The sequence below is a fragment of the Nerophis lumbriciformis genome, linkage group LG12 (assembly GCF_033978685.3).
Source record: "Nerophis lumbriciformis linkage group LG12, RoL_Nlum_v2.1, whole genome shotgun sequence".
NCBI classification, from domain to species: Eukaryota; Metazoa; Chordata; class Actinopteri; order Syngnathiformes; family Syngnathidae; genus Nerophis; species Nerophis lumbriciformis.
This window is the reverse complement of record NC_084559.2, coordinates 35,102,727-35,120,857: the sequence shown is the minus strand read 5'-3', so window position 1 is coordinate 35,120,857 and position 18,131 is coordinate 35,102,727. Positions and strand designations below refer to the sequence as shown.

The window sequence follows — 18,131 nt, the reverse complement described above, 5'->3', positions numbered from 1 at the left end:
GGACAAGCTAGCAGGGTTAGCAGCAAAGTAGACAGCCGTCATCGTTGTGGCTCTGATAGCGGACAGAGGCAACAACAAGTAGGCTAGCTCGACGGTGTGCCGACGAGCAAGCTTGTTTGGGCGCTCCAAAATAAAGGGAAGTAAAAAAGTTAGGACCATGGTTCATTAAGAGCACCGAAACAAGCTTGCTAGTTGGCTAACCATCTAGCTAGCTTACTTGCTGTCGCCTCCGTTCGCTCTAAGAGGCACAACTTTGACATCTGTCTACTTTGCTGCTAATCATTTGTGGACGATTACAGTTATTTCCGAACCAGTTGTAGTTCTATTAGTGCTGGGGCCAAAAGTGCGGAGGCTTCAATATACAAACATACACATACACATACTGTACATATACATTCACTGTACAAACACATATACACATTCTGTACATATACAAGTACATATGCATACTTACACTCATGCACATAATCACGTTTCATCAAACATATATTAACGTTGTTGCCCTAGGGTAAACTGGGTGTAACACATGGCACACTGACAAAGCTTAACCTATTGTGACTATAACAATCTACAAGGTTAATGTAGGTTGCTTCTCTTTCTCCCCCTCCATTTTTCTGCATTCTTTCGTATCTCAAGTTATCATTACGTATATGTATTGTTGCATTTAAACAACTGTATTGTTGATAATAAAGGTAAATTATTGGTATTGTTCATTATCAATAGCGCTATTTCTATTGGTATTTGTATTGATCCATTTGTAGTGTAATAATGCTCATTGTCATTTCTGTATTATTTTTTATTTTTCGCTAACTGCTTATTTGCTATTACTTTTACCATCATATTTGTACATGTCATATTTGCTGATGTTGCTCTATTGTTGTTGTTGTTGTTGTTTGCTGTTGTTGTTTTTGTCTCTCTGTCTAATCCCCCTCTTGTCCCCACAATTTCCCCCTCTGTCTTCTTTTTTTTTCTCTTTCTATCCCCTCCTGCTCCGGCCCGGCTGCACTAAATGATAATATAAATACATTTAATAAAGTCAAATACAAATAAGGCAACAAGAGAAGTATCCTACACTTCTCTTTTGTAAAGTAAATCTGAACAGCCGACATGGGCATCTACATCAACTATATGATTTGCCTGAGAAGCTGGACAGGACATAAAAAAAAAAATAAAAAAAAATAAAAATAAAAAATAAAAAAAAAAGTGCGGAGGCTTCGTGTCCGAAACACACGTATCGAGGTTTGCTTCATTTAAGGGAGGAGCCGGAAATGATGACGTGTGAAGCCTCGTTGCCACGTTGTACCACGTGACCGCTTCTGGCACGCATGTACCACGTGACTGTTTCGGGACGCGTTTCAGATTTGTCAGGAGCGACAACTCATAAACCGCCCAATCTCCCTTGAAAATGTCACCTTTGTAGTCATGTGATCAGTTCGGAAAATGGATAGAGAAGAGAAATAGTGTTTTAAAATGCCGCTAGATTCAAGTAAAAGACTACAAACTACTAAATCCATCCATCCTGATATCATTTCGTCATCAGAAGTTTGTGGCACAATGGTTTGCGCGTTCGTCTTTTATTCTACAAGACCTTGGTTCGATTCTTGGCAACGCCATTTACAAATATGTTTTTTCCCTGTAAAAGTCACATTTATCTAAGTAAGGCATTATGTATGTGTTTATTATTTTTAACCAGCTACCAGAAATCAATAGCTGGATATTGAAGAGGTTTTGTCAAAAAAAGGAAAAAAAAGGAAAAAAAAAAGGAATCGCCTAAAACTAAAACTAAATCTAAAAATGTATTAACTCTCCTCTGTTCTGTACATCATGGTCCAAGTTACATTATATTGTCATATTCCTCTTTATGCCATTTCTTCCAGGTGACAGAAAAACATTATACAACCTGCCCTATTAATATGATTCTACAATGTTGGCAAAATACAAACACACAATATATGTACGTACATATATAACACATAAAACGTATTTTAATATGCTTTGTTGATTTAACTAGCAAAGCCATTTCGTCAAACATTTATTGTGTCATTTCAAAGAGCCATAATAGACGCAACATTTCAATGCATCACACATTATGTGGTTAAGATGCAGCTGTTTGTAATTATACATTTGACCAGCAGGCGGAGTCTTGTGCCGAAGCATGTATTGAATTGGCTCAGGTGGTTCAATGCCTCACTCGAACCACCTGATCCTTAACTCCACCAAGACCAGAGGAATGATAGTGGACTTCAGGAGAACCAGGTAGGACCTACAACCGGTTTTCATTGAAGGTGCACACCTACAAATACCTGGGGGTGCTACGGGATTATAAACTGGATTGGACTGTCAACACAGATGCTCTGCATATTTGATCTGATACTACATATTAAATATTTGGCCTATAACTTAAACTTTATGTAGACTGCATCAGTCCTGCGGTCTTCTTCTTCGTTTGTTTACCTCCAGGCCCAAGTCCGTATACATCTACTTCCAGGTACACGTGGTGTCTCAAGTGGATTCCAAAAAACTAGTTCACATTCCCGTTAGAAGTTTTGTCCATTTCCCAATTGTGCACAAAATTGGAAACTGGTAAAAGGATTTGTTATCGTTTTTTTTCATTTGGGTCTGGAAACAAATACAGTTGACCTTTGATTTACAAACTTAACTGGTTCTTGAACAGGGTTCATACATTGAAAAGTTTGGATAGTGAAGCAATTTTCTCCATAAGAAACAATGTAAATATGAATATTGGGTTCCAGCATTTTTTTAGTGATGGTTTGTACATATGAACACGATAAAAAAATTATATTCAGTACTGTATATCAAACAAAGAGGTGATGGATCGCTTTATTAAAAATCCGCAACAACAACTACAAGCTAAACTGTCATTTATGCGCTGCGGAACAACATGCTTTTTGATGACGTTTAATCATTGTCGGGTTCTGACATTGATTTGACAGATTTCCCTACCAACTACGGGGACCCAATGTTCGACATTAACGTTGTCTCAGTTGACAAAAATTTCCCAACCAATATTCTACAACACAAATACAACGTTGAAACAACTTGTTTTGAGCATTGGAATGTGCTAATTTTCTAGCCAACACAGTAAATCCAATGTTAGCCATCGACTTTGCCTCAGTTTACGAATACAACTATTTTGCAATGTTGTTTCAAAGTCAGTTTAAAAGGACCATCCATCCATCCTCATCGCAGGGCTTGTTGTATCAATGTCTTAAGCCGATTGTAGAGTACAATGTACTGTAGGTATGTACCATAAATTCCGGACTATAGGCTACTACTTTTTTCCTACGCTTTGGACCCCGGGGATAACAAAACCGTGCAGCTAATTTGTGTATTTGTTATTTGTTGACGGTCATAATACAATAGTAAAAAAAAAACAGGCAAACACACTGATAAGGTGTGTTATTGTGTGTGCTCAACAGTCCCGTGTGTGATGTGTGTAGAAATGTTTTCATGCATATTTGTATGTGATATTGCAATGTAATGTAGCAAGCGTCTTTAGCATCAGCTAATATGCTAACACGTTTACGAGTGTCTGTTTTAGTATTATTACCCTACAATGGCGATATTTTTGTATTATTTCAGTTTAATAAACTCCTGTGAATTCACCAAAACGTCACCGTGGAGTTATTGAGTCTATTAAGCTGATTGAAAAGCAGGCTTCGCAGCTCGTGGGTCCATGATGATGACTTCTGTTTTGTTTGATCAGCCGTTTCCCTGCAGCGTTACAGGCAGCGTTTGGAAACAATTCATGTATTTAAATAAACATTAAAAAAAATATTTCTGTGTAAATAACTTATTTCATATATATCTGGGGTTAATAGTCGAGTGCGGCTAATATATGGAATATTTCTTTTCTCCTAAAATGTAAATAAATATACATATATAAATATATATATATATATATATATATATATATATATATATATATATATATATATATATATATATATATATATATACACATATACATATACATATATATATATACAAATATGTATATATATATAAATATGTATGTATATATAAAAATATATATGTATATACAGTATATATGTATGTATATATAAATAAATATGTATATATATATATATATATATAAATATATTTATAAATAAAGTTGCATGTATATACATACAAATATTTATATATGTATATATATATACATACATATTTATTTATAATTATATTTATATATATATATACATACAAATGTATTTATATACAGTATATATATATATATAATATATATATATAAATATGTATTTATATATGTATGTATATATATATATATATATATATATATATATATATATATATATATATATATATATATATATATAACTATATTTATATATCAATCAATCAATCAATGTTTATTTATATAACCCTAAATCACAAGTGTCTCAAAGGGCTGCACAAGCCATAACGACATCCTCGGTACAGAGCCCACATAAGGTGGGATTTCGATGTGAATGACTATGAGAAAACCTTGGAGAGGACCGCATATGTGGGTAACCCCCCCTCTAGGGTAGACCGAAAGCAATGGATGTCGAGTGGGTCTGACATAGTATTGTGAAAGTCCAGTCCATAGTGGATCTAACATATTAGTGAAAGTCCAGTCCATAGCTATATACGCTATTTATATATACATTATTTATTTTTAAATATATTTATATATATACATACATATTTATATATATATATATATATATATATATATATATATGGTTCTCGCCCGGAAAAGGGTGGAGTGCCATCTCCGGGTTGGGGAGGAGATCTTGCCCCAAGTGGAGGAGTTCAAGAACCTCGGAGTCTTGTTCACGAGTAAGGGAAGAGTGGATCGTGAGATCGACAGGCGGATCGGTGCGGCGTCTTCAGTAATGCGGACGCTGTATCGATCCGTTGTGGTGAAGAAGGAGCTGAGCCGGAAGGCAAAGCTCTCAATTTACCGGTCGATCTACGTTCCCATCCTCACCTATGGTCACGAGCTTTGGGTTATGACCGAAAGGACAAGATCACGGGTACAAGCGGCTGATATGAGTTTCCTCCGCCGGGTGGCGGGGCTCTCCCTTAGAGATAGGGTGAGAAGCTCTGTCATCCGGGGGGAGCTCAAAGTAAAGCCGCTGCTCCTCCACATCGAGAGGAGCCAGATGAGGTGGTTCGGGCATCTGTTCAGGATGCCACCCGACCGGTAGGAGGCCGCAGGGAAGACCCAGGACACGTTGGGAAGACTATGTCTCCCGGCTGGCCTGGGAACGCCTCGGGATCCCCCGGGAGGAGCTGGACAAAGTGGCTGGGGAGAGGGAAGTCTGGGCTTCCCTGCTTAGGCTGCTGCCCCCGCGACCCGACCTCGGATAAGCGGAAGAAGATGGATGGATGGATGGATGGATGGATATATATATATATATATATATATATATATATATATATATATATATATATATATATATATATATATATATATTTATATATGTATAATTATTTATATATATATATATATATATATATATATATATATATATATATATATATATATATATATATATATATATATATACATACATATTTATTCATATATAAATGTATTTATAGATTTATACACCGGTAGAAAAATGGATGGATGGATTATTTTTTAATTTTTTTAAAAATTGTATTTGTTACTTTAAATGCAGTTGGCTTTCGGTTCCGGCCAAATTATTTTTAGCCCAATACGGCCCTCGAGTCAAACATTTTGGACATCCCTGCTTTATTGTAAAGGTAAATAATAGGTAAAAATATGTGTGCTTTCAACCAGAAAGGCTCTGGTTGCCAACAATCTTTCGCAACATAACTTAAAATCTTGACTTGAAGATCTTTGTGAACATATGACATAGTATGTGTGAGTCACTTTTCAGGGAGACAATACAGTAAACATTGATTGATGTTTCACACCTGTCACAATTTGTGACTGAATGTAACCGAGCAAAAATGACTTACGTGTTTGTTTTTTCTGACAGAGATGACGGTTTGAAGAAGGAAACGCTTCAAGAAGAGAAAAAAAAAAGTGACTTTTTTCCTTGATGCGTGTAGGCTGCTCGCTTGAAGTGACTTGGGTGGGGCAGAGATGTGACAGACTTAAGGAAAAGTAAAGGTGGGTGGAGGGAGTGGGACTTCCCTTTAAAAGGCCGGGCTTTAAAAAGTATTTTCTTGAAGAATCATCAGCAAGCCATGCAGATGTTGACCATTTGAACATATGCCAGGACCACTTCTTACAAAGGTAAGAGAAGGAAGATAATCAAATTCTCCATTTAGGTAAATACCCAACAATAAGTTAAAATGAAATCATTCTGTATTTCAGAAAATATCTTTATTATTGACATATTTGTGTTGAACAATTAATTTTTTTGTTTCAAAAAGTCTGCCTTTAAAGAGGTGTGGTGCATGTTGGTCTACAGCGGAGCAGTAATCTTAATGTAATTATGGTTAATATAGCTATAATTTTATCAAATGTATTTAAAATCAACAAAGTCCTGCCAATTCAACAATGTTGAACTTATGACATTAATACCTATCAGTGTCGATTAAATTGTGCTTTGCTGGCGTTTTTAAATTACGTATTTGTGCAGGTGTACTACCTTTTGATGATTTATTTGTCAATGAGGGTAAAGTGACAATTATCCAAGGACAGATCATGTGTGAATAGCCTGAGGACAGGAAGGGATCTCTTCATCAGCCAACCACATGAGTGCGTTTTGAAAATGACAAGGCAGCAGATTTCTAATTGATTCTGCAGGAACTGCAACCCCTCATGGCCAACTCCAACCTGAAGACTCAAATCAATGAGAAGGACGGCGAGGCCGCCGTGCAGACGACCCCAACCACAAGCCTGCGGAAGGCTAAGGCCCACTTCCTGAAGGGGGTCTCATACTTCGCTGGAGACATGCCACTGTTTGCCAAATGGATGGAAAGTAAGTTCACACTAATCGTTGACAGTAAAAAAAAAAAAAAAAATAGGGATAATTATTCATTTGATTAAAACATTTTACAGTTTTTTCCAATTGCTTGCACACTAAATTTTAAGTTTTCACACAGTTAAGCAAAACCACTGTGCAGATTTGCCTAACATTAGGCATAGACTCTGCTTCACAGTTGTTTGCTAAATATTCCACACTATGCTTTACACACACCTTCCTATCTTGCACATGTGATGTGGATGAGATACTATAAGGCCTGATCCAGCGAGACGGGCAGGTGATGATTAGAATCACTAACTGAGGCATTTTGAGTACGTTCTTTCATAGAGTTGCTGTTGCCTAAGTCTGCACATGTAGCACATGTTTTCATTGAAAAAATCCAGAGGCACACCACCAGCAGAAAACAAACAATGAAACTCTGCAGCCGACATTGACAGTAAAAAGTCCTTCTCGCAACTGTTTGAGATGAATTCAAACCATAACCAAGCATGCATCACTATAGCTCTTGTCTCAAAGTAGGTGTACAGTCACGACCTGTCACATCACACTGTGACTTATTTGGAGTTTTTTGGTGTTCTCCTGTGTGTAGTGTTTTAGTTCTTGTCTTGTGCTCCTATTTTGGTGTTGATTGTCGTGTACGGATGTACTTTGTGGACGCCGTCTCATCCACACGCTGTAAGTCTTTGCTGTTGTCCAGCATTCTGTTTTTGTTTACTTTTCAGCCAGTTCAGTTTTAGTTTGGTTTTGCTTAGCCATCCCTAAACTTCAATGCCTTTTGTTTATTTTTGGTTTAAGCATTCAATACTTTTTTACCTGCACGCTGCCTCCCGCTGTCGTCTCCCGATGGATCTCTATTACAATCCCCAAAGAGGGCACTTTAAGTTGATGATTACTTCTATGTGTAGAAATCTTTATTTATAATTGAATCACTTGTTTATTTTTCAACAAGTTTTTAACTATTTTTATACATTTTTTTCTAAATAGTTCAAGAAAGACCACTACAAATGAGCAATATTTTGCACTGTTATACAATTTAATAAATCAGAAACTGATGACATAGTGCTGTATTTTACTTCTTTATCTCTTTTTTTCAACCAAAAACGCTTTGCTCTGATTAGGGGGTACTTGAATTAAAAAAATGTTCACAGGGGGTACATCACTGAAAAAAGGTTGAGAACCACTGATGTAGACCACAGGGAAGTGTTTTAAACGTAGGAAAAAAAAAAACCAGAACATGACCCCTTTAATAAACACAAACTGGATCATATTAGCACGTTGACTTATTTGCTTGGTCCATTCCATAATTTAATTCCACATACTGATATGCTAAAGGTTTTAAGTGTTGTATGTACATACAAATGCTTTAAGCCTATTTTTTCCCTAAGGTTATTTTGTCATTTTTATATTTTTGTTACGTGCGGTGGAGAAGGAGACGGCACTGAGACAGGGACGTCGCTTAGTTTTAGGCGTGTTTATTAAAATAATACAATGACGTGTGCAAGTAATCCAAATACGTGTGGTGTGACTATGTGAAGCGATTATATGTTAAGTGTTACCGGGAGGTGTTGAAGGTGCGTGTTGAGGAAGGTGCGGAAGTCCAGAAGGAGCAAGGCAGGTTCGGAGGTCCGTGGGCAAGCAACGGCTGGAGCGAGGCGTCAGATTCCGTGTCCAGGCAAGAGGTCGAGATCCAGGAAGGCAGTAAGAAGACAGGAGGGAATCCGGGGAGACGAGACATACAGCTCGAATCCAGGGAACGAAGAGGAGCTGCAGGGTGACGACACAGGACACAAGAGGATGAGCACGGAGGGGAAACACAGAGAGCAAGGAAGCACATAGGCGAGGAGAGCTAGAGACGTGTAGGGCTTACTGTACGAGACAAGTAGCTACGTTCTGGCACTGGAACGCAGGATCCGCTGGCTTATGAAGGACGTCGAGCTCTCATCAGCGGCAGGTGTGTTGATTGCTGATTGTGTGAGGAGCAGGAGAGGAACTCCTGTGGGCGTGTCCAGAGGCGCGCTCAGAGGAGCAGGCTGTGTTGTGGCAGGAGCTTGAGCCGTAACAATTTTAGTCATGCATTCATGTCATTAATAGTACTTTTGTACATCACTTTGCTTTAAATGTGCTACGTAGATACAATTTGAACATTTATATGTTATACCACTTAATCTCATTCCTTGTGGAAATAGTTTTATGTACAGTTTGCTGGGGGCAGTTCCTCTCAAAACGTTGTTACTGTAAAATAAAAATGTTTTTTCTTCTTTATTGTCTTCCCAGAACAGTTTTTCCTGCTCCAATTACTGGACTGGGTTCTGCGCGGAGCTGCCCAGGTTATGTTTGTCAACAACCCCCTGAGTGGCCTCATTATTTTCGCCGGCCTCATACTGCAGAACTACTGGTGGGCACTCAACGGCTTTGTGGGGACTCTCTTTGCCACCGTCTCGGCCCTCATTCTGCGACAGAGCAGGTTGGAGCGTAGATGTTATCTCCTAAGATGAACACTTTTAAGTAACTGTACATCTTTACCTAATAATCATGCGTTCTACATTCCTGTAGGGGTGCCATAGCTGCAGGACTGTATGGATACAATGGAATCTTGGTGGGCTTGTTGATGGCTGTCTTCTCCAATGCAGGAAACTGGTACTGGTGGCTCCTGCTGCCCAACGTCTTCATGTCCATGATGTGGTAAGGGAGAGAAAAACAGTGAAATGGAAGAGTTTTGACATCACCCCGGGGATGTCAAACTCGTTTTCATTGAGGGCCACGTCGCAGTTATGGCTGCCATCAGAGGGCCGCTTGTAACAGCAAATAATGTATGAATTTGCCTCTGGATCTCATTATTAATTGTATTAATTGTTTTAAGTAGACTGTCAATTTTACAGTAAAAATTTTACATTTAGAAAATTTTACTGTAAAATATAGTGTTTTTAAATTTTTTTAAACATTTTACGGTAAAATCAGTACCACTGTTTTTTTGGGGGGCAGCTTCGTTGCTAAAATGTTTGTGTTAAATCGACAATGGTTTTTACAACATTATATTGTGATTGGAAAAGCAGTACAAGTTCTTTTTTTAATCAGGCAACTTAGCTGCCGGTTTTTCTACTGTAAAAACAAATGTACCGTCTGTCCATTTACAGTAATACACCGTTAAAAACAACAACCGTAGATTTTGCAGTCAAAAACTGGCAGCTCAGTCAACAGAATTTTAACGCAAAAAACAATAGTAGTTTTTTCCAATTTACAGTGATATGCTGTAAAGCGGTGTTTTTCAACCTTTTTTGAGCCAAGGCACATTTTTTGCGTTGAAAAAATTCGGAGGCACACCACCAGCAGAAATCATTAAAAAACGAAACACAGTTGACAGTAAAAAGTTTAAAGTCAATTGTTGGATATGACTTTAAAGCATAACCAAGCGTGCATCAATGTTGCTCTTGTCTCAAAGTAGGTGTACCGTCACCATCTATCACATCACGCCCTGACTTATTTTGAGTTTTTTGCTGTTTTCCTGTGTGTAGTGTTTTAGTTCTTGTCTTGCGCTCCTAATTTGGTGGCTTTTTCTCTTTTTTTGGTATTTTCCTGTAGCAGTTTCATGTCTTCCTTGACCGCTATTCCCCACACCTGCTTTTTTTTTTAGCAATCAAGAATATTTCAGTTGTTTTTATCCTTCTTTGTGGAGACATTGTTGATTGTCATGTCATGTTCGGATGTACTTTGTGGACTCCGTCTTTGCTCCACAGTAAGTCTTTGCTGTCGTCCAGCATTCTGTTTTTGTTTACTTTGTAGCCAGTTCAGTTTTAGTTTTCTTCTGCATAGCCTTCCCTAAGCTTCAATGCCTTTTCTTAGGGGCACTCACCTTTTGTTTATTTTTGGTTTAAGCATTAGACACCTTTTTACCTGCATGCTGCCTCCCGCTGTTCCCGACATCTACAAAGCAATTAGCTACCACCTACTGATATGGAAGAGTATTACACGGTTATTCTGCCGAGCTCTAGACAGCACCGACACTCAACAACAACACATAATGTGCAGACTATAATTACTGGTTTGCAAAAAATATTTTTAACCCAAATAAGTGAAACTAGATGATCTCCCACGGCACACCAGACTGTATCTCATGGCACACTAGTGTGCCGCGGCACAGTGGTTGAAAAACACTGCTGTAAAGAACAACGTAAAATGTATTGTCATTTTTATGAATTTGATGGGTAGTTTGCTGTAGACTTAAGTATTTTTCTCTATTTTTATTTAGACAAAAACATGGTTGGAAAGTATGATAATATACTGTAATATTTGTGTTAGGATTTAATCAAGGAGATGATCCCAGGATGCAGAAACTGGAGGCAAGGCTGATTTACAATATGTTTAACAATTTAATACGAGTCCAAAAAGTATAACAAAAGGAGATGGGACAAAAAAAATGCACACCATGAATATATATATAAACAAAAGCAGGTCCTTCAGTGGTCGGCAGGGGGGAAAGGCCAGGGCGCACTGAGCTCTACAAAAAGGTCCAACAAGATCCTCTTCACCTCAGGAAGGCTAGAAGGCAAATAAAAAGAGGTGAGGAATTTAGATAACAAGAAAAGACACATACCAGGCAGGACGACTTGAATCATGCGTATGCACGTGGAAGGTGCAGGAGACAATAATCGACAGGGACCAGCTGTCGGTGACGAGCTTATATACTCCTGGGTGGAGATTAGTTGCAGGTGTGTCTCGCTGGGGACTAATTGACTGAAGAAAGAAAACAGATAACAAAAAAAAGAGAAGGCAGGGAAATGACAAAATGCAACAGTACTCCCCCCCTTAATGGACGCCACCTGGCGGCTTACCTGGCTTCTCCGGAAAACGGTCATAAAATGCAGTTAAAAGTGAAGGGTCTAGTATAAGGGAACGCGGGACCCAGGATCGGTCCTCGGGGCTGTAACCCTCCCAGTCGACCAGGTACTGGAAACCCCTGCCCCTTCTCCTCACGTCGAGAATGGCCTTGACTGTGAACGCTTGGTGGCCATCAATAAGTCTGGGAGGTGGAGGAGGCACCTCTGGAGGACTCAAGGGACTGGAGGACACAGGTTTGAGTAGAGAGACGTGGAAAGAGGGATGTATTTTGAGAGAGTCCGGAAGGCATAGTTGAACAACTGCGGGATTGATGACTCGCTCAATGGGGTACGGCCCAATGTATCGTGGTTGCAGTTTCTTGGATACCACCTGGAGAGGTAAGTCACGAGAAGACAGCCATACTTTCTGACCGGGCCTGTAATCTAGTGCTGTGCTGCGATGGCGGTTAGCAAGACGCTGGTTGCGCTCCGAGGTGCGTGACAGTGCAGACCGGGTATTCTGCCAGGCTTGCCGTGCACGGTGCAGGTGGGCAGCCACAGATGGGACGGAGATCTCTGCTTCCAGGGAGGGAAAAGCGGGAGGTTGGTACCCGTAGGCGGAGTGAAATGGAGACATGCCTGTAGCAGAGCTTACAAGTGTATTGTGGGCATACTCGATCCAAGGTAGACCAAGCGCCCAGGAGGCCGGCTGCTGGTGGCAAACGCAGCGGATGGCAGCTTCCAGATCCTGGTTGGTGCGCTCAGTCTGTCCATTAGTCTGCGGGTGGTAACCAGAAGAAAGGCTCGGTGATGCTCCCAACGACTTACAGAAGGCCTTCCAAACCGCAGAGGAAAATTGTGGCCCTCTGTCCGAGACCACATCCATCGGGATTCCATGTAGCCGAAGCACGTGGCGTACCAGCAAATCTGCAGTCTCGAGTGCTGAGGGCAACTTGGGAAGAGCGATGAAATGGGCCATCTTTGAAAAGCGGTCCACCAAAGTTAAAATAACGGTGTTGCCCTTAGATGGTGGAAGTCCTGTGACGAAATCCAAGGCCACATGGGACCACGGGCGGGAAGGGATGGGAAGTGGCCGCAGGAGACCTGCAGGTGCCCGATGTGAAGCTTTATTGCAAGCACAGGTGGAACAGGCGGATACGAATTCTGAAACATCAGCTCTGAAAGTTGGCCACCAGAAGCGCTGGGATAGGAGGAAGGTAGTACGGTTAATACCTGGGTGGCAGGCGACCTTGGAACTGTGGGCCCAGTTCAAAACTTCCGGACGGAGCTCTGGGATCACGAACAAGCGCCCCTGAGGACAGTTCTTGGGATAGAAAATGTTCTTGAGTCCCTCTGTCACGCGAACCTCGATGTCCCACTGTAGCGCTCCCAGCACTTGTGATGGAGGGATGATGGTCTCGGTCTTTACCTCTTCCTCCGGGCAGGCGTACATCCTAGATAAGGCGTCTGGTTTACCATTCTGGGAACCGGGGCGGAAGGTCATGGTGAAGTTGAATCGGGCAAGGAATAGTGCCCACCTAGCTTGTCTTGGGTTGAGCCGTTGGGCCGTGCGAATGTAGGCCAGATTCTTGTGGTCTGTGTACACCACAAATGGGGTCTCCGAGCCCTCCAGCCAGTGCCTCCATTCTTGCAGCGCTAAAATCACGGCGAGTAGCTCTCTATTGCCAATGTCATAGTTGCGTTCCGCAGGAGTCAGGCGGCGTGAGAAGAAGGCACAGGGGTGCAGCCTCTGGTCGGAGGTGGAACGCTGGGAGAGAACAGCTCCCACGCCGGAGTCGGACGCGTCAACCTCAACAAAAAATTGAGAGGAAACGTTAGGGGGAACAAGTACTGGTGCAGAAGTAAACAGCAACTTAAGTTTATTAAATGAAGTTTGTGTCTCAGAAGTCCACAAAAAGGGTAGTTTGGTGGAAGTAAGTCTGGTTAATGGTTCAGCTACCTGACTAAAATTGCGGATAAAACGGCGATAAAAATTAGCAAAACCTAGAAACCTCTGGAGGTGTTTTCTTGAAGTGAGTGTGGGCCAATCAACCACCGACTTGATCTTCGCGGGATCCGCTCGTGGTTGACCCCTTTCCACGATAAAACCCAAGAATTGAACAGACTCTGAGTGAAACACGCACTTCTCGGCTTTGACATAAAGACGATTCTCAAGAAGGCGTTGGAGAACCAAGCGAACATGCTGGACATGAAGTTCGAGAGTAGGAGAGAAAACGAGGATATCGTCCAAGTAGACGACCACAAAGCGGTCAAGCATGTCGCGCAAAACATCATTAATTAGGCTTTGAAAAACGGCTGGTGCGTTGGTGAGGCCAAAAGGCATGACTTGATATTCGAAATGTCCAAGTGGAGTGTTAAATGCAGTCTTCCATTCGTCTCCTTGCTTAATTCTAATTAAATGATATGCGTTGCGGAGGTCCAGTTTGGTGAAGTATCTAGCAGTGTATAATGGGTTGAAAGTGGAGTTGAGAAGCGGGAGAGGATATTTATTTTTAACAGTAATAATATTAAGGGCGCGGTAATCGATGCAGGGACGGAGTGTCTTATCCTTCTTCTCCACAAAGAAAAAACCGGCGGCTAGAGGTGAGTTAGAGGGACGAATGAGACCAGATGCGAGTGACGTGGTAATATATTCCTCTAGTGCATCTCTTTCATGCTTAGAAATGTTATAAAGACGCGAAGAAGGGAGTGTGGCACCAGGGAGGATATTAATGCAGCAATCATAGGGACGGTGTGGAGGTAACGACAACGCGCGGTCCTTGCTAAAGACTTCCTTAAGGACGTGGTAAGCAGTTGGCACGACCGACAAATCAATGACCTCCTGGGTTATAACACGTGCGGGACCTGTGCGAGGGCAAGCGGACCGCAGACAGTGCGTATGACAGAAAACCCCCCAATTAATAATAGAAGTCTTGGCCCAGTCAATATGGGGATTATGTTTAGCTAGCCAGGAAAGCCCGAGCACAACAGGAGCCGAACGAGAGGGAATGACGAGAAAATTGATAGTCTCAAAATGGTTACCAGATAATTTAAGAATTAGCGGCTGGGTCTGATGGGTGACGCTCGCCAGGTGGCCCCCGTCGAGGGATCGGACTGTTCTAGGTCTGTGTAATCTAACAACGGGTATAGAAAAACGCTTAATGACAGAATCATCAATAAAATTGTCATCAGAACCTGAGTCAATTAGAGCCATAATATCCAAACTTTGATGCTTATCCCAGGAGAGCACGCCAGTGAGTTGAAGCCTTGACAGTGTCTGACCTGAAGATGGCAGTAGAGGAGCCGGATCGGTCGCTGGAGGGTGTGCAGCTGGGGTGCGGCGAGGGGGTGGAGCTTGAGTACGACGAGGAGGAGAAACTAGAGTACGACGAGGAGGTGGAGTTTGAGTGCGACGAGGAGGTGAAGCTTGAGTGCGACGGTGGGCAGGAAGATGAGGACAGTGGGTGACGCGATGCTCAGCCTCTCCGCAATATAGGCAAAGATGAAGTCTACGGCGACGATCCCTCTCAGCTTGAGTGAGACGATTCCCTCCAAGCTGCATTGGTTCATCTTCCCATGATATCGGCCCAGCATCGACAATGGGTATCGGGGCAGACGTAGCTGGATGACCTCCCTGGCCACGCCCACTATATGTCGAGGTGCGTGGTTCTTGCCGTCTAAGTTTCTCTCTCTCCCAGTCTACGAGGCGATTTTCAATTTCCACCGCCAAAGCGATGAGCTCATCGAGGTTATCAGGAGTCTTGAGCGGGATCATCTGCTTCCGGATTCGATCGGCCAAGCCGAGGGAGAAGACATCCACCAATGCGGAAGTGGGCCATCCGCTTTCAGCAGCCAGCCTTCTAAATTCGATGGCGAAGTCTGTGACGCTGCGCTGACCTTGCTGCAGACGTAGTAATGATCGTGCTGCCTCCCGTCCTGGCATCTCGCGTTGAAAGATATTTTCCATGGCTTTGGAAAACGCGGCGTAGGAGGCACACACGGGAGATTGACGCCCCCATTCTGCGGTGGCCCAAGCGGAAGCCCGACCACTCATATGGGACATAACGAAAGCCACGCGAGCTCTTTCAGTGTGAAAGGACGCGGGTAATAGTTCAAAATAAACTTCACACTGGGTGAGGAAGGGGCGCACGTCACCTGACTCGCCGGAGATGCGCTCAGGCTTGGAGAGTGGGGGACAAGGGGCAGGAGGAGTGTCGCTAGGCAACGGAACATCTGCGGGAAGTGGACGTCTCTGCTGGATTGATGGGTCGGCCGTAGGGGAAGTCATCGCCTGCAGTGCGGTGAGTACGCTTCCTAGTTGTCTCTCCAATGCGTCAAGGCGGGCGTCTTGGCGTTCCGCCATGGCGTTGACACAAGCCCCAAGAACGCCAAACTGTTCCTCCTGTTGTCCCAGTCGATTAGCCTGTTGTTGTAGCGCCCTCTTTACCGGGTCAGTCTCTGCGGGATCCATGATATGGCCGATTATTTTGTTAGGATTTAATCAAGGAGATGATCCCAGGATGCAGAAACTGGAGGCAAGGCTGATTTACAATATGTTTAACAATTTAATACGAGTCCAAAAAGTATAACAAAAGGAGATGGGGCAAAAAAAATGCACACCATGAATATATATATAAACAAAAGCAGGTCCTTCAGTGGTCGGCAGGGGGGAAAGGCCAGGGCGCACTGAGCTCTACAAAAAGGTCCAACAAGATCCTCTTCACCTCAGGAAGGCTAGAAGGCAAATAAAAAGAGGTGAGGAATTTAGATAACAAGAAAAGACACATACCAGGCAGGACGACTTGAATCATGCGTATGCACGTGGAAGGTGCAGGAGACAATAATCGGCAGGGACCAGCTGTCGGTGACGAGCTTATATACTCCTGGGTGGAGATTAGTTGCAGGTGTGTCTCGCTGGGGACTAATTGACTGAAGAAAGAAAACAGATAACAAAAAAAAGAGAAGGCAGGGAAATGACAAAATGCAACAATTTGTTGCAACATTGGTGTCACGACTAGGACTGTGGCTTGGTTTGTTCTCCCGAGGTGCAAGTGAATTGGACCAGATGTGGCGTGAAGGTGAATACATGATTTATTTAAACACTATAACTACAAAAAAAGTACAAACGAAAAGCGCGCACAGTGGCGGAGAAAACGACTTGGCTATGAAAACAAATACTTGCACAAAGGCAGAAACTATGAACAACAAAAAACACTAACTGTGGCTTAATAAACAAAAACTTACTTGGCATGGAACCGGCATGAAAAAAGAGCAGCAAGGGTCATAAGGGTGTGGAGAGTGTGCAGAAGCATAAACGCGGGGATATCACCAGAAAGACAAACTGAAAACAATGAACTTAAATACTACAGACATGATTAACGAAAACAGGTGCGTGACTCAAAACGTGAAACAGGTGCGTGATGTGACAGGTGAAAACTAATGGTTGCTATGGTGACGAAACAAAAGTGCACAAAAAGTCCAAAAACAAAACCGAACATGACCAAAACAAAAACATGATCACACAGACATGACAGAAATCCCCCCGTACGGACAGATCCCAGGTGTCCAAAAAGAAAAAAAATTAACAAGAGTCATGGGAGGGCGGTAGGGGGACATGGCGGTGGGTTGCCAGACCAAGTGGCCTCGAATCCACCGAGGCATAGTCATGTGGCGGCGGCGAGTGGAACGCCGCTGCAACAGGCGAGGTGGGCGACCCGGGACGGGCCACATGCGTGGCCGACTGGGAGGTGGGCGCACTTGGCATGGCGGGCGACCAGGTAGTGGCCATATCCGTGGCCGACGAGGAGTCAGGCGCGTCGTCATCGTGGCAGGCGTGGAAGCTCGGCGTGGTGAGTCAGGTGGCGAAGCTCAGTGTGGCGCGTCAGGCGGCGAAGCTCGGCGTGGCGCGTCAGGCAGCGGGTCTTGGTCTTGGCGTGGATCTTGGTCTTGGCGTGGGTCTTGGTCTTGGTCTTGGTCTTGGCGTGGGTCTTGGCATGGCGGGTCTTGGTCTTGGCGTAGGTCTTGGTCTTGGCACGGCGGGTCTTGATCTTGGCATGGCGGGTCTTGATCTTGGCATGGCCGGTCTTGGTCTTGGCATGGCGGGTCTTGGTCTTGGTCTTGGCATGAATCTTGGTCTTGGTCTTGGCATGAATCTTGGTCTTGGTCTTGGCATGAATCTTGGTCTTGGTCTTGGCATGAATCTTGGTCTTGGTCTTGGCATGGCGGTGCTTGGTCTTGGCTTGGCGGTGCTTGGTCTTGGCTTGGCGGTGCTTGGTCTTGGCTTGGCGGTGCTTGGCGTCGTTGAGCTGCGACTGGCGGCACTTGGCGTCGTGGAGCTGCGACT

The 18,131-nt window shown here is 42.9% G+C and overlaps 1 protein-coding gene across 6 annotated transcripts in view; it reads left to right on the top strand.

Moving 5' to 3' along the window:
• The first annotated feature begins 2,110 nt into the window (after positions 1 to 2,110).
• The window catches only part of slc14a2 (solute carrier family 14 member 2), a 31,828-nt gene continuing 15,807 nt past the window's right edge, over positions 2,111 to 18,131 (top strand). The window contains exons 1-6 of one of the 6 annotated variants that reach the window (XM_072914349.1): positions 2,111 to 2,256; positions 6,018 to 6,151; positions 6,214 to 6,277; positions 6,794 to 6,968; positions 9,249 to 9,438; positions 9,528 to 9,656. In XM_072914349.1, the coding sequence (XP_072770450.1) occupies positions 6,254 to 6,277; positions 6,794 to 6,968; positions 9,249 to 9,438; positions 9,528 to 9,656 (518 nt within the window). In that variant the 5' untranslated portion in view covers positions 2,111 to 2,256; positions 6,018 to 6,151; positions 6,214 to 6,253. Of the gene's footprint in view, positions 2,257 to 5,640; positions 6,278 to 6,773; positions 6,969 to 9,248; positions 9,439 to 9,527; positions 9,657 to 18,131 lie in introns of those variants that run through there. The other 5 variants (XM_072914350.1, XM_061986491.2, XM_061986493.2 and 2 more) reach the window with 5 other exon arrangements.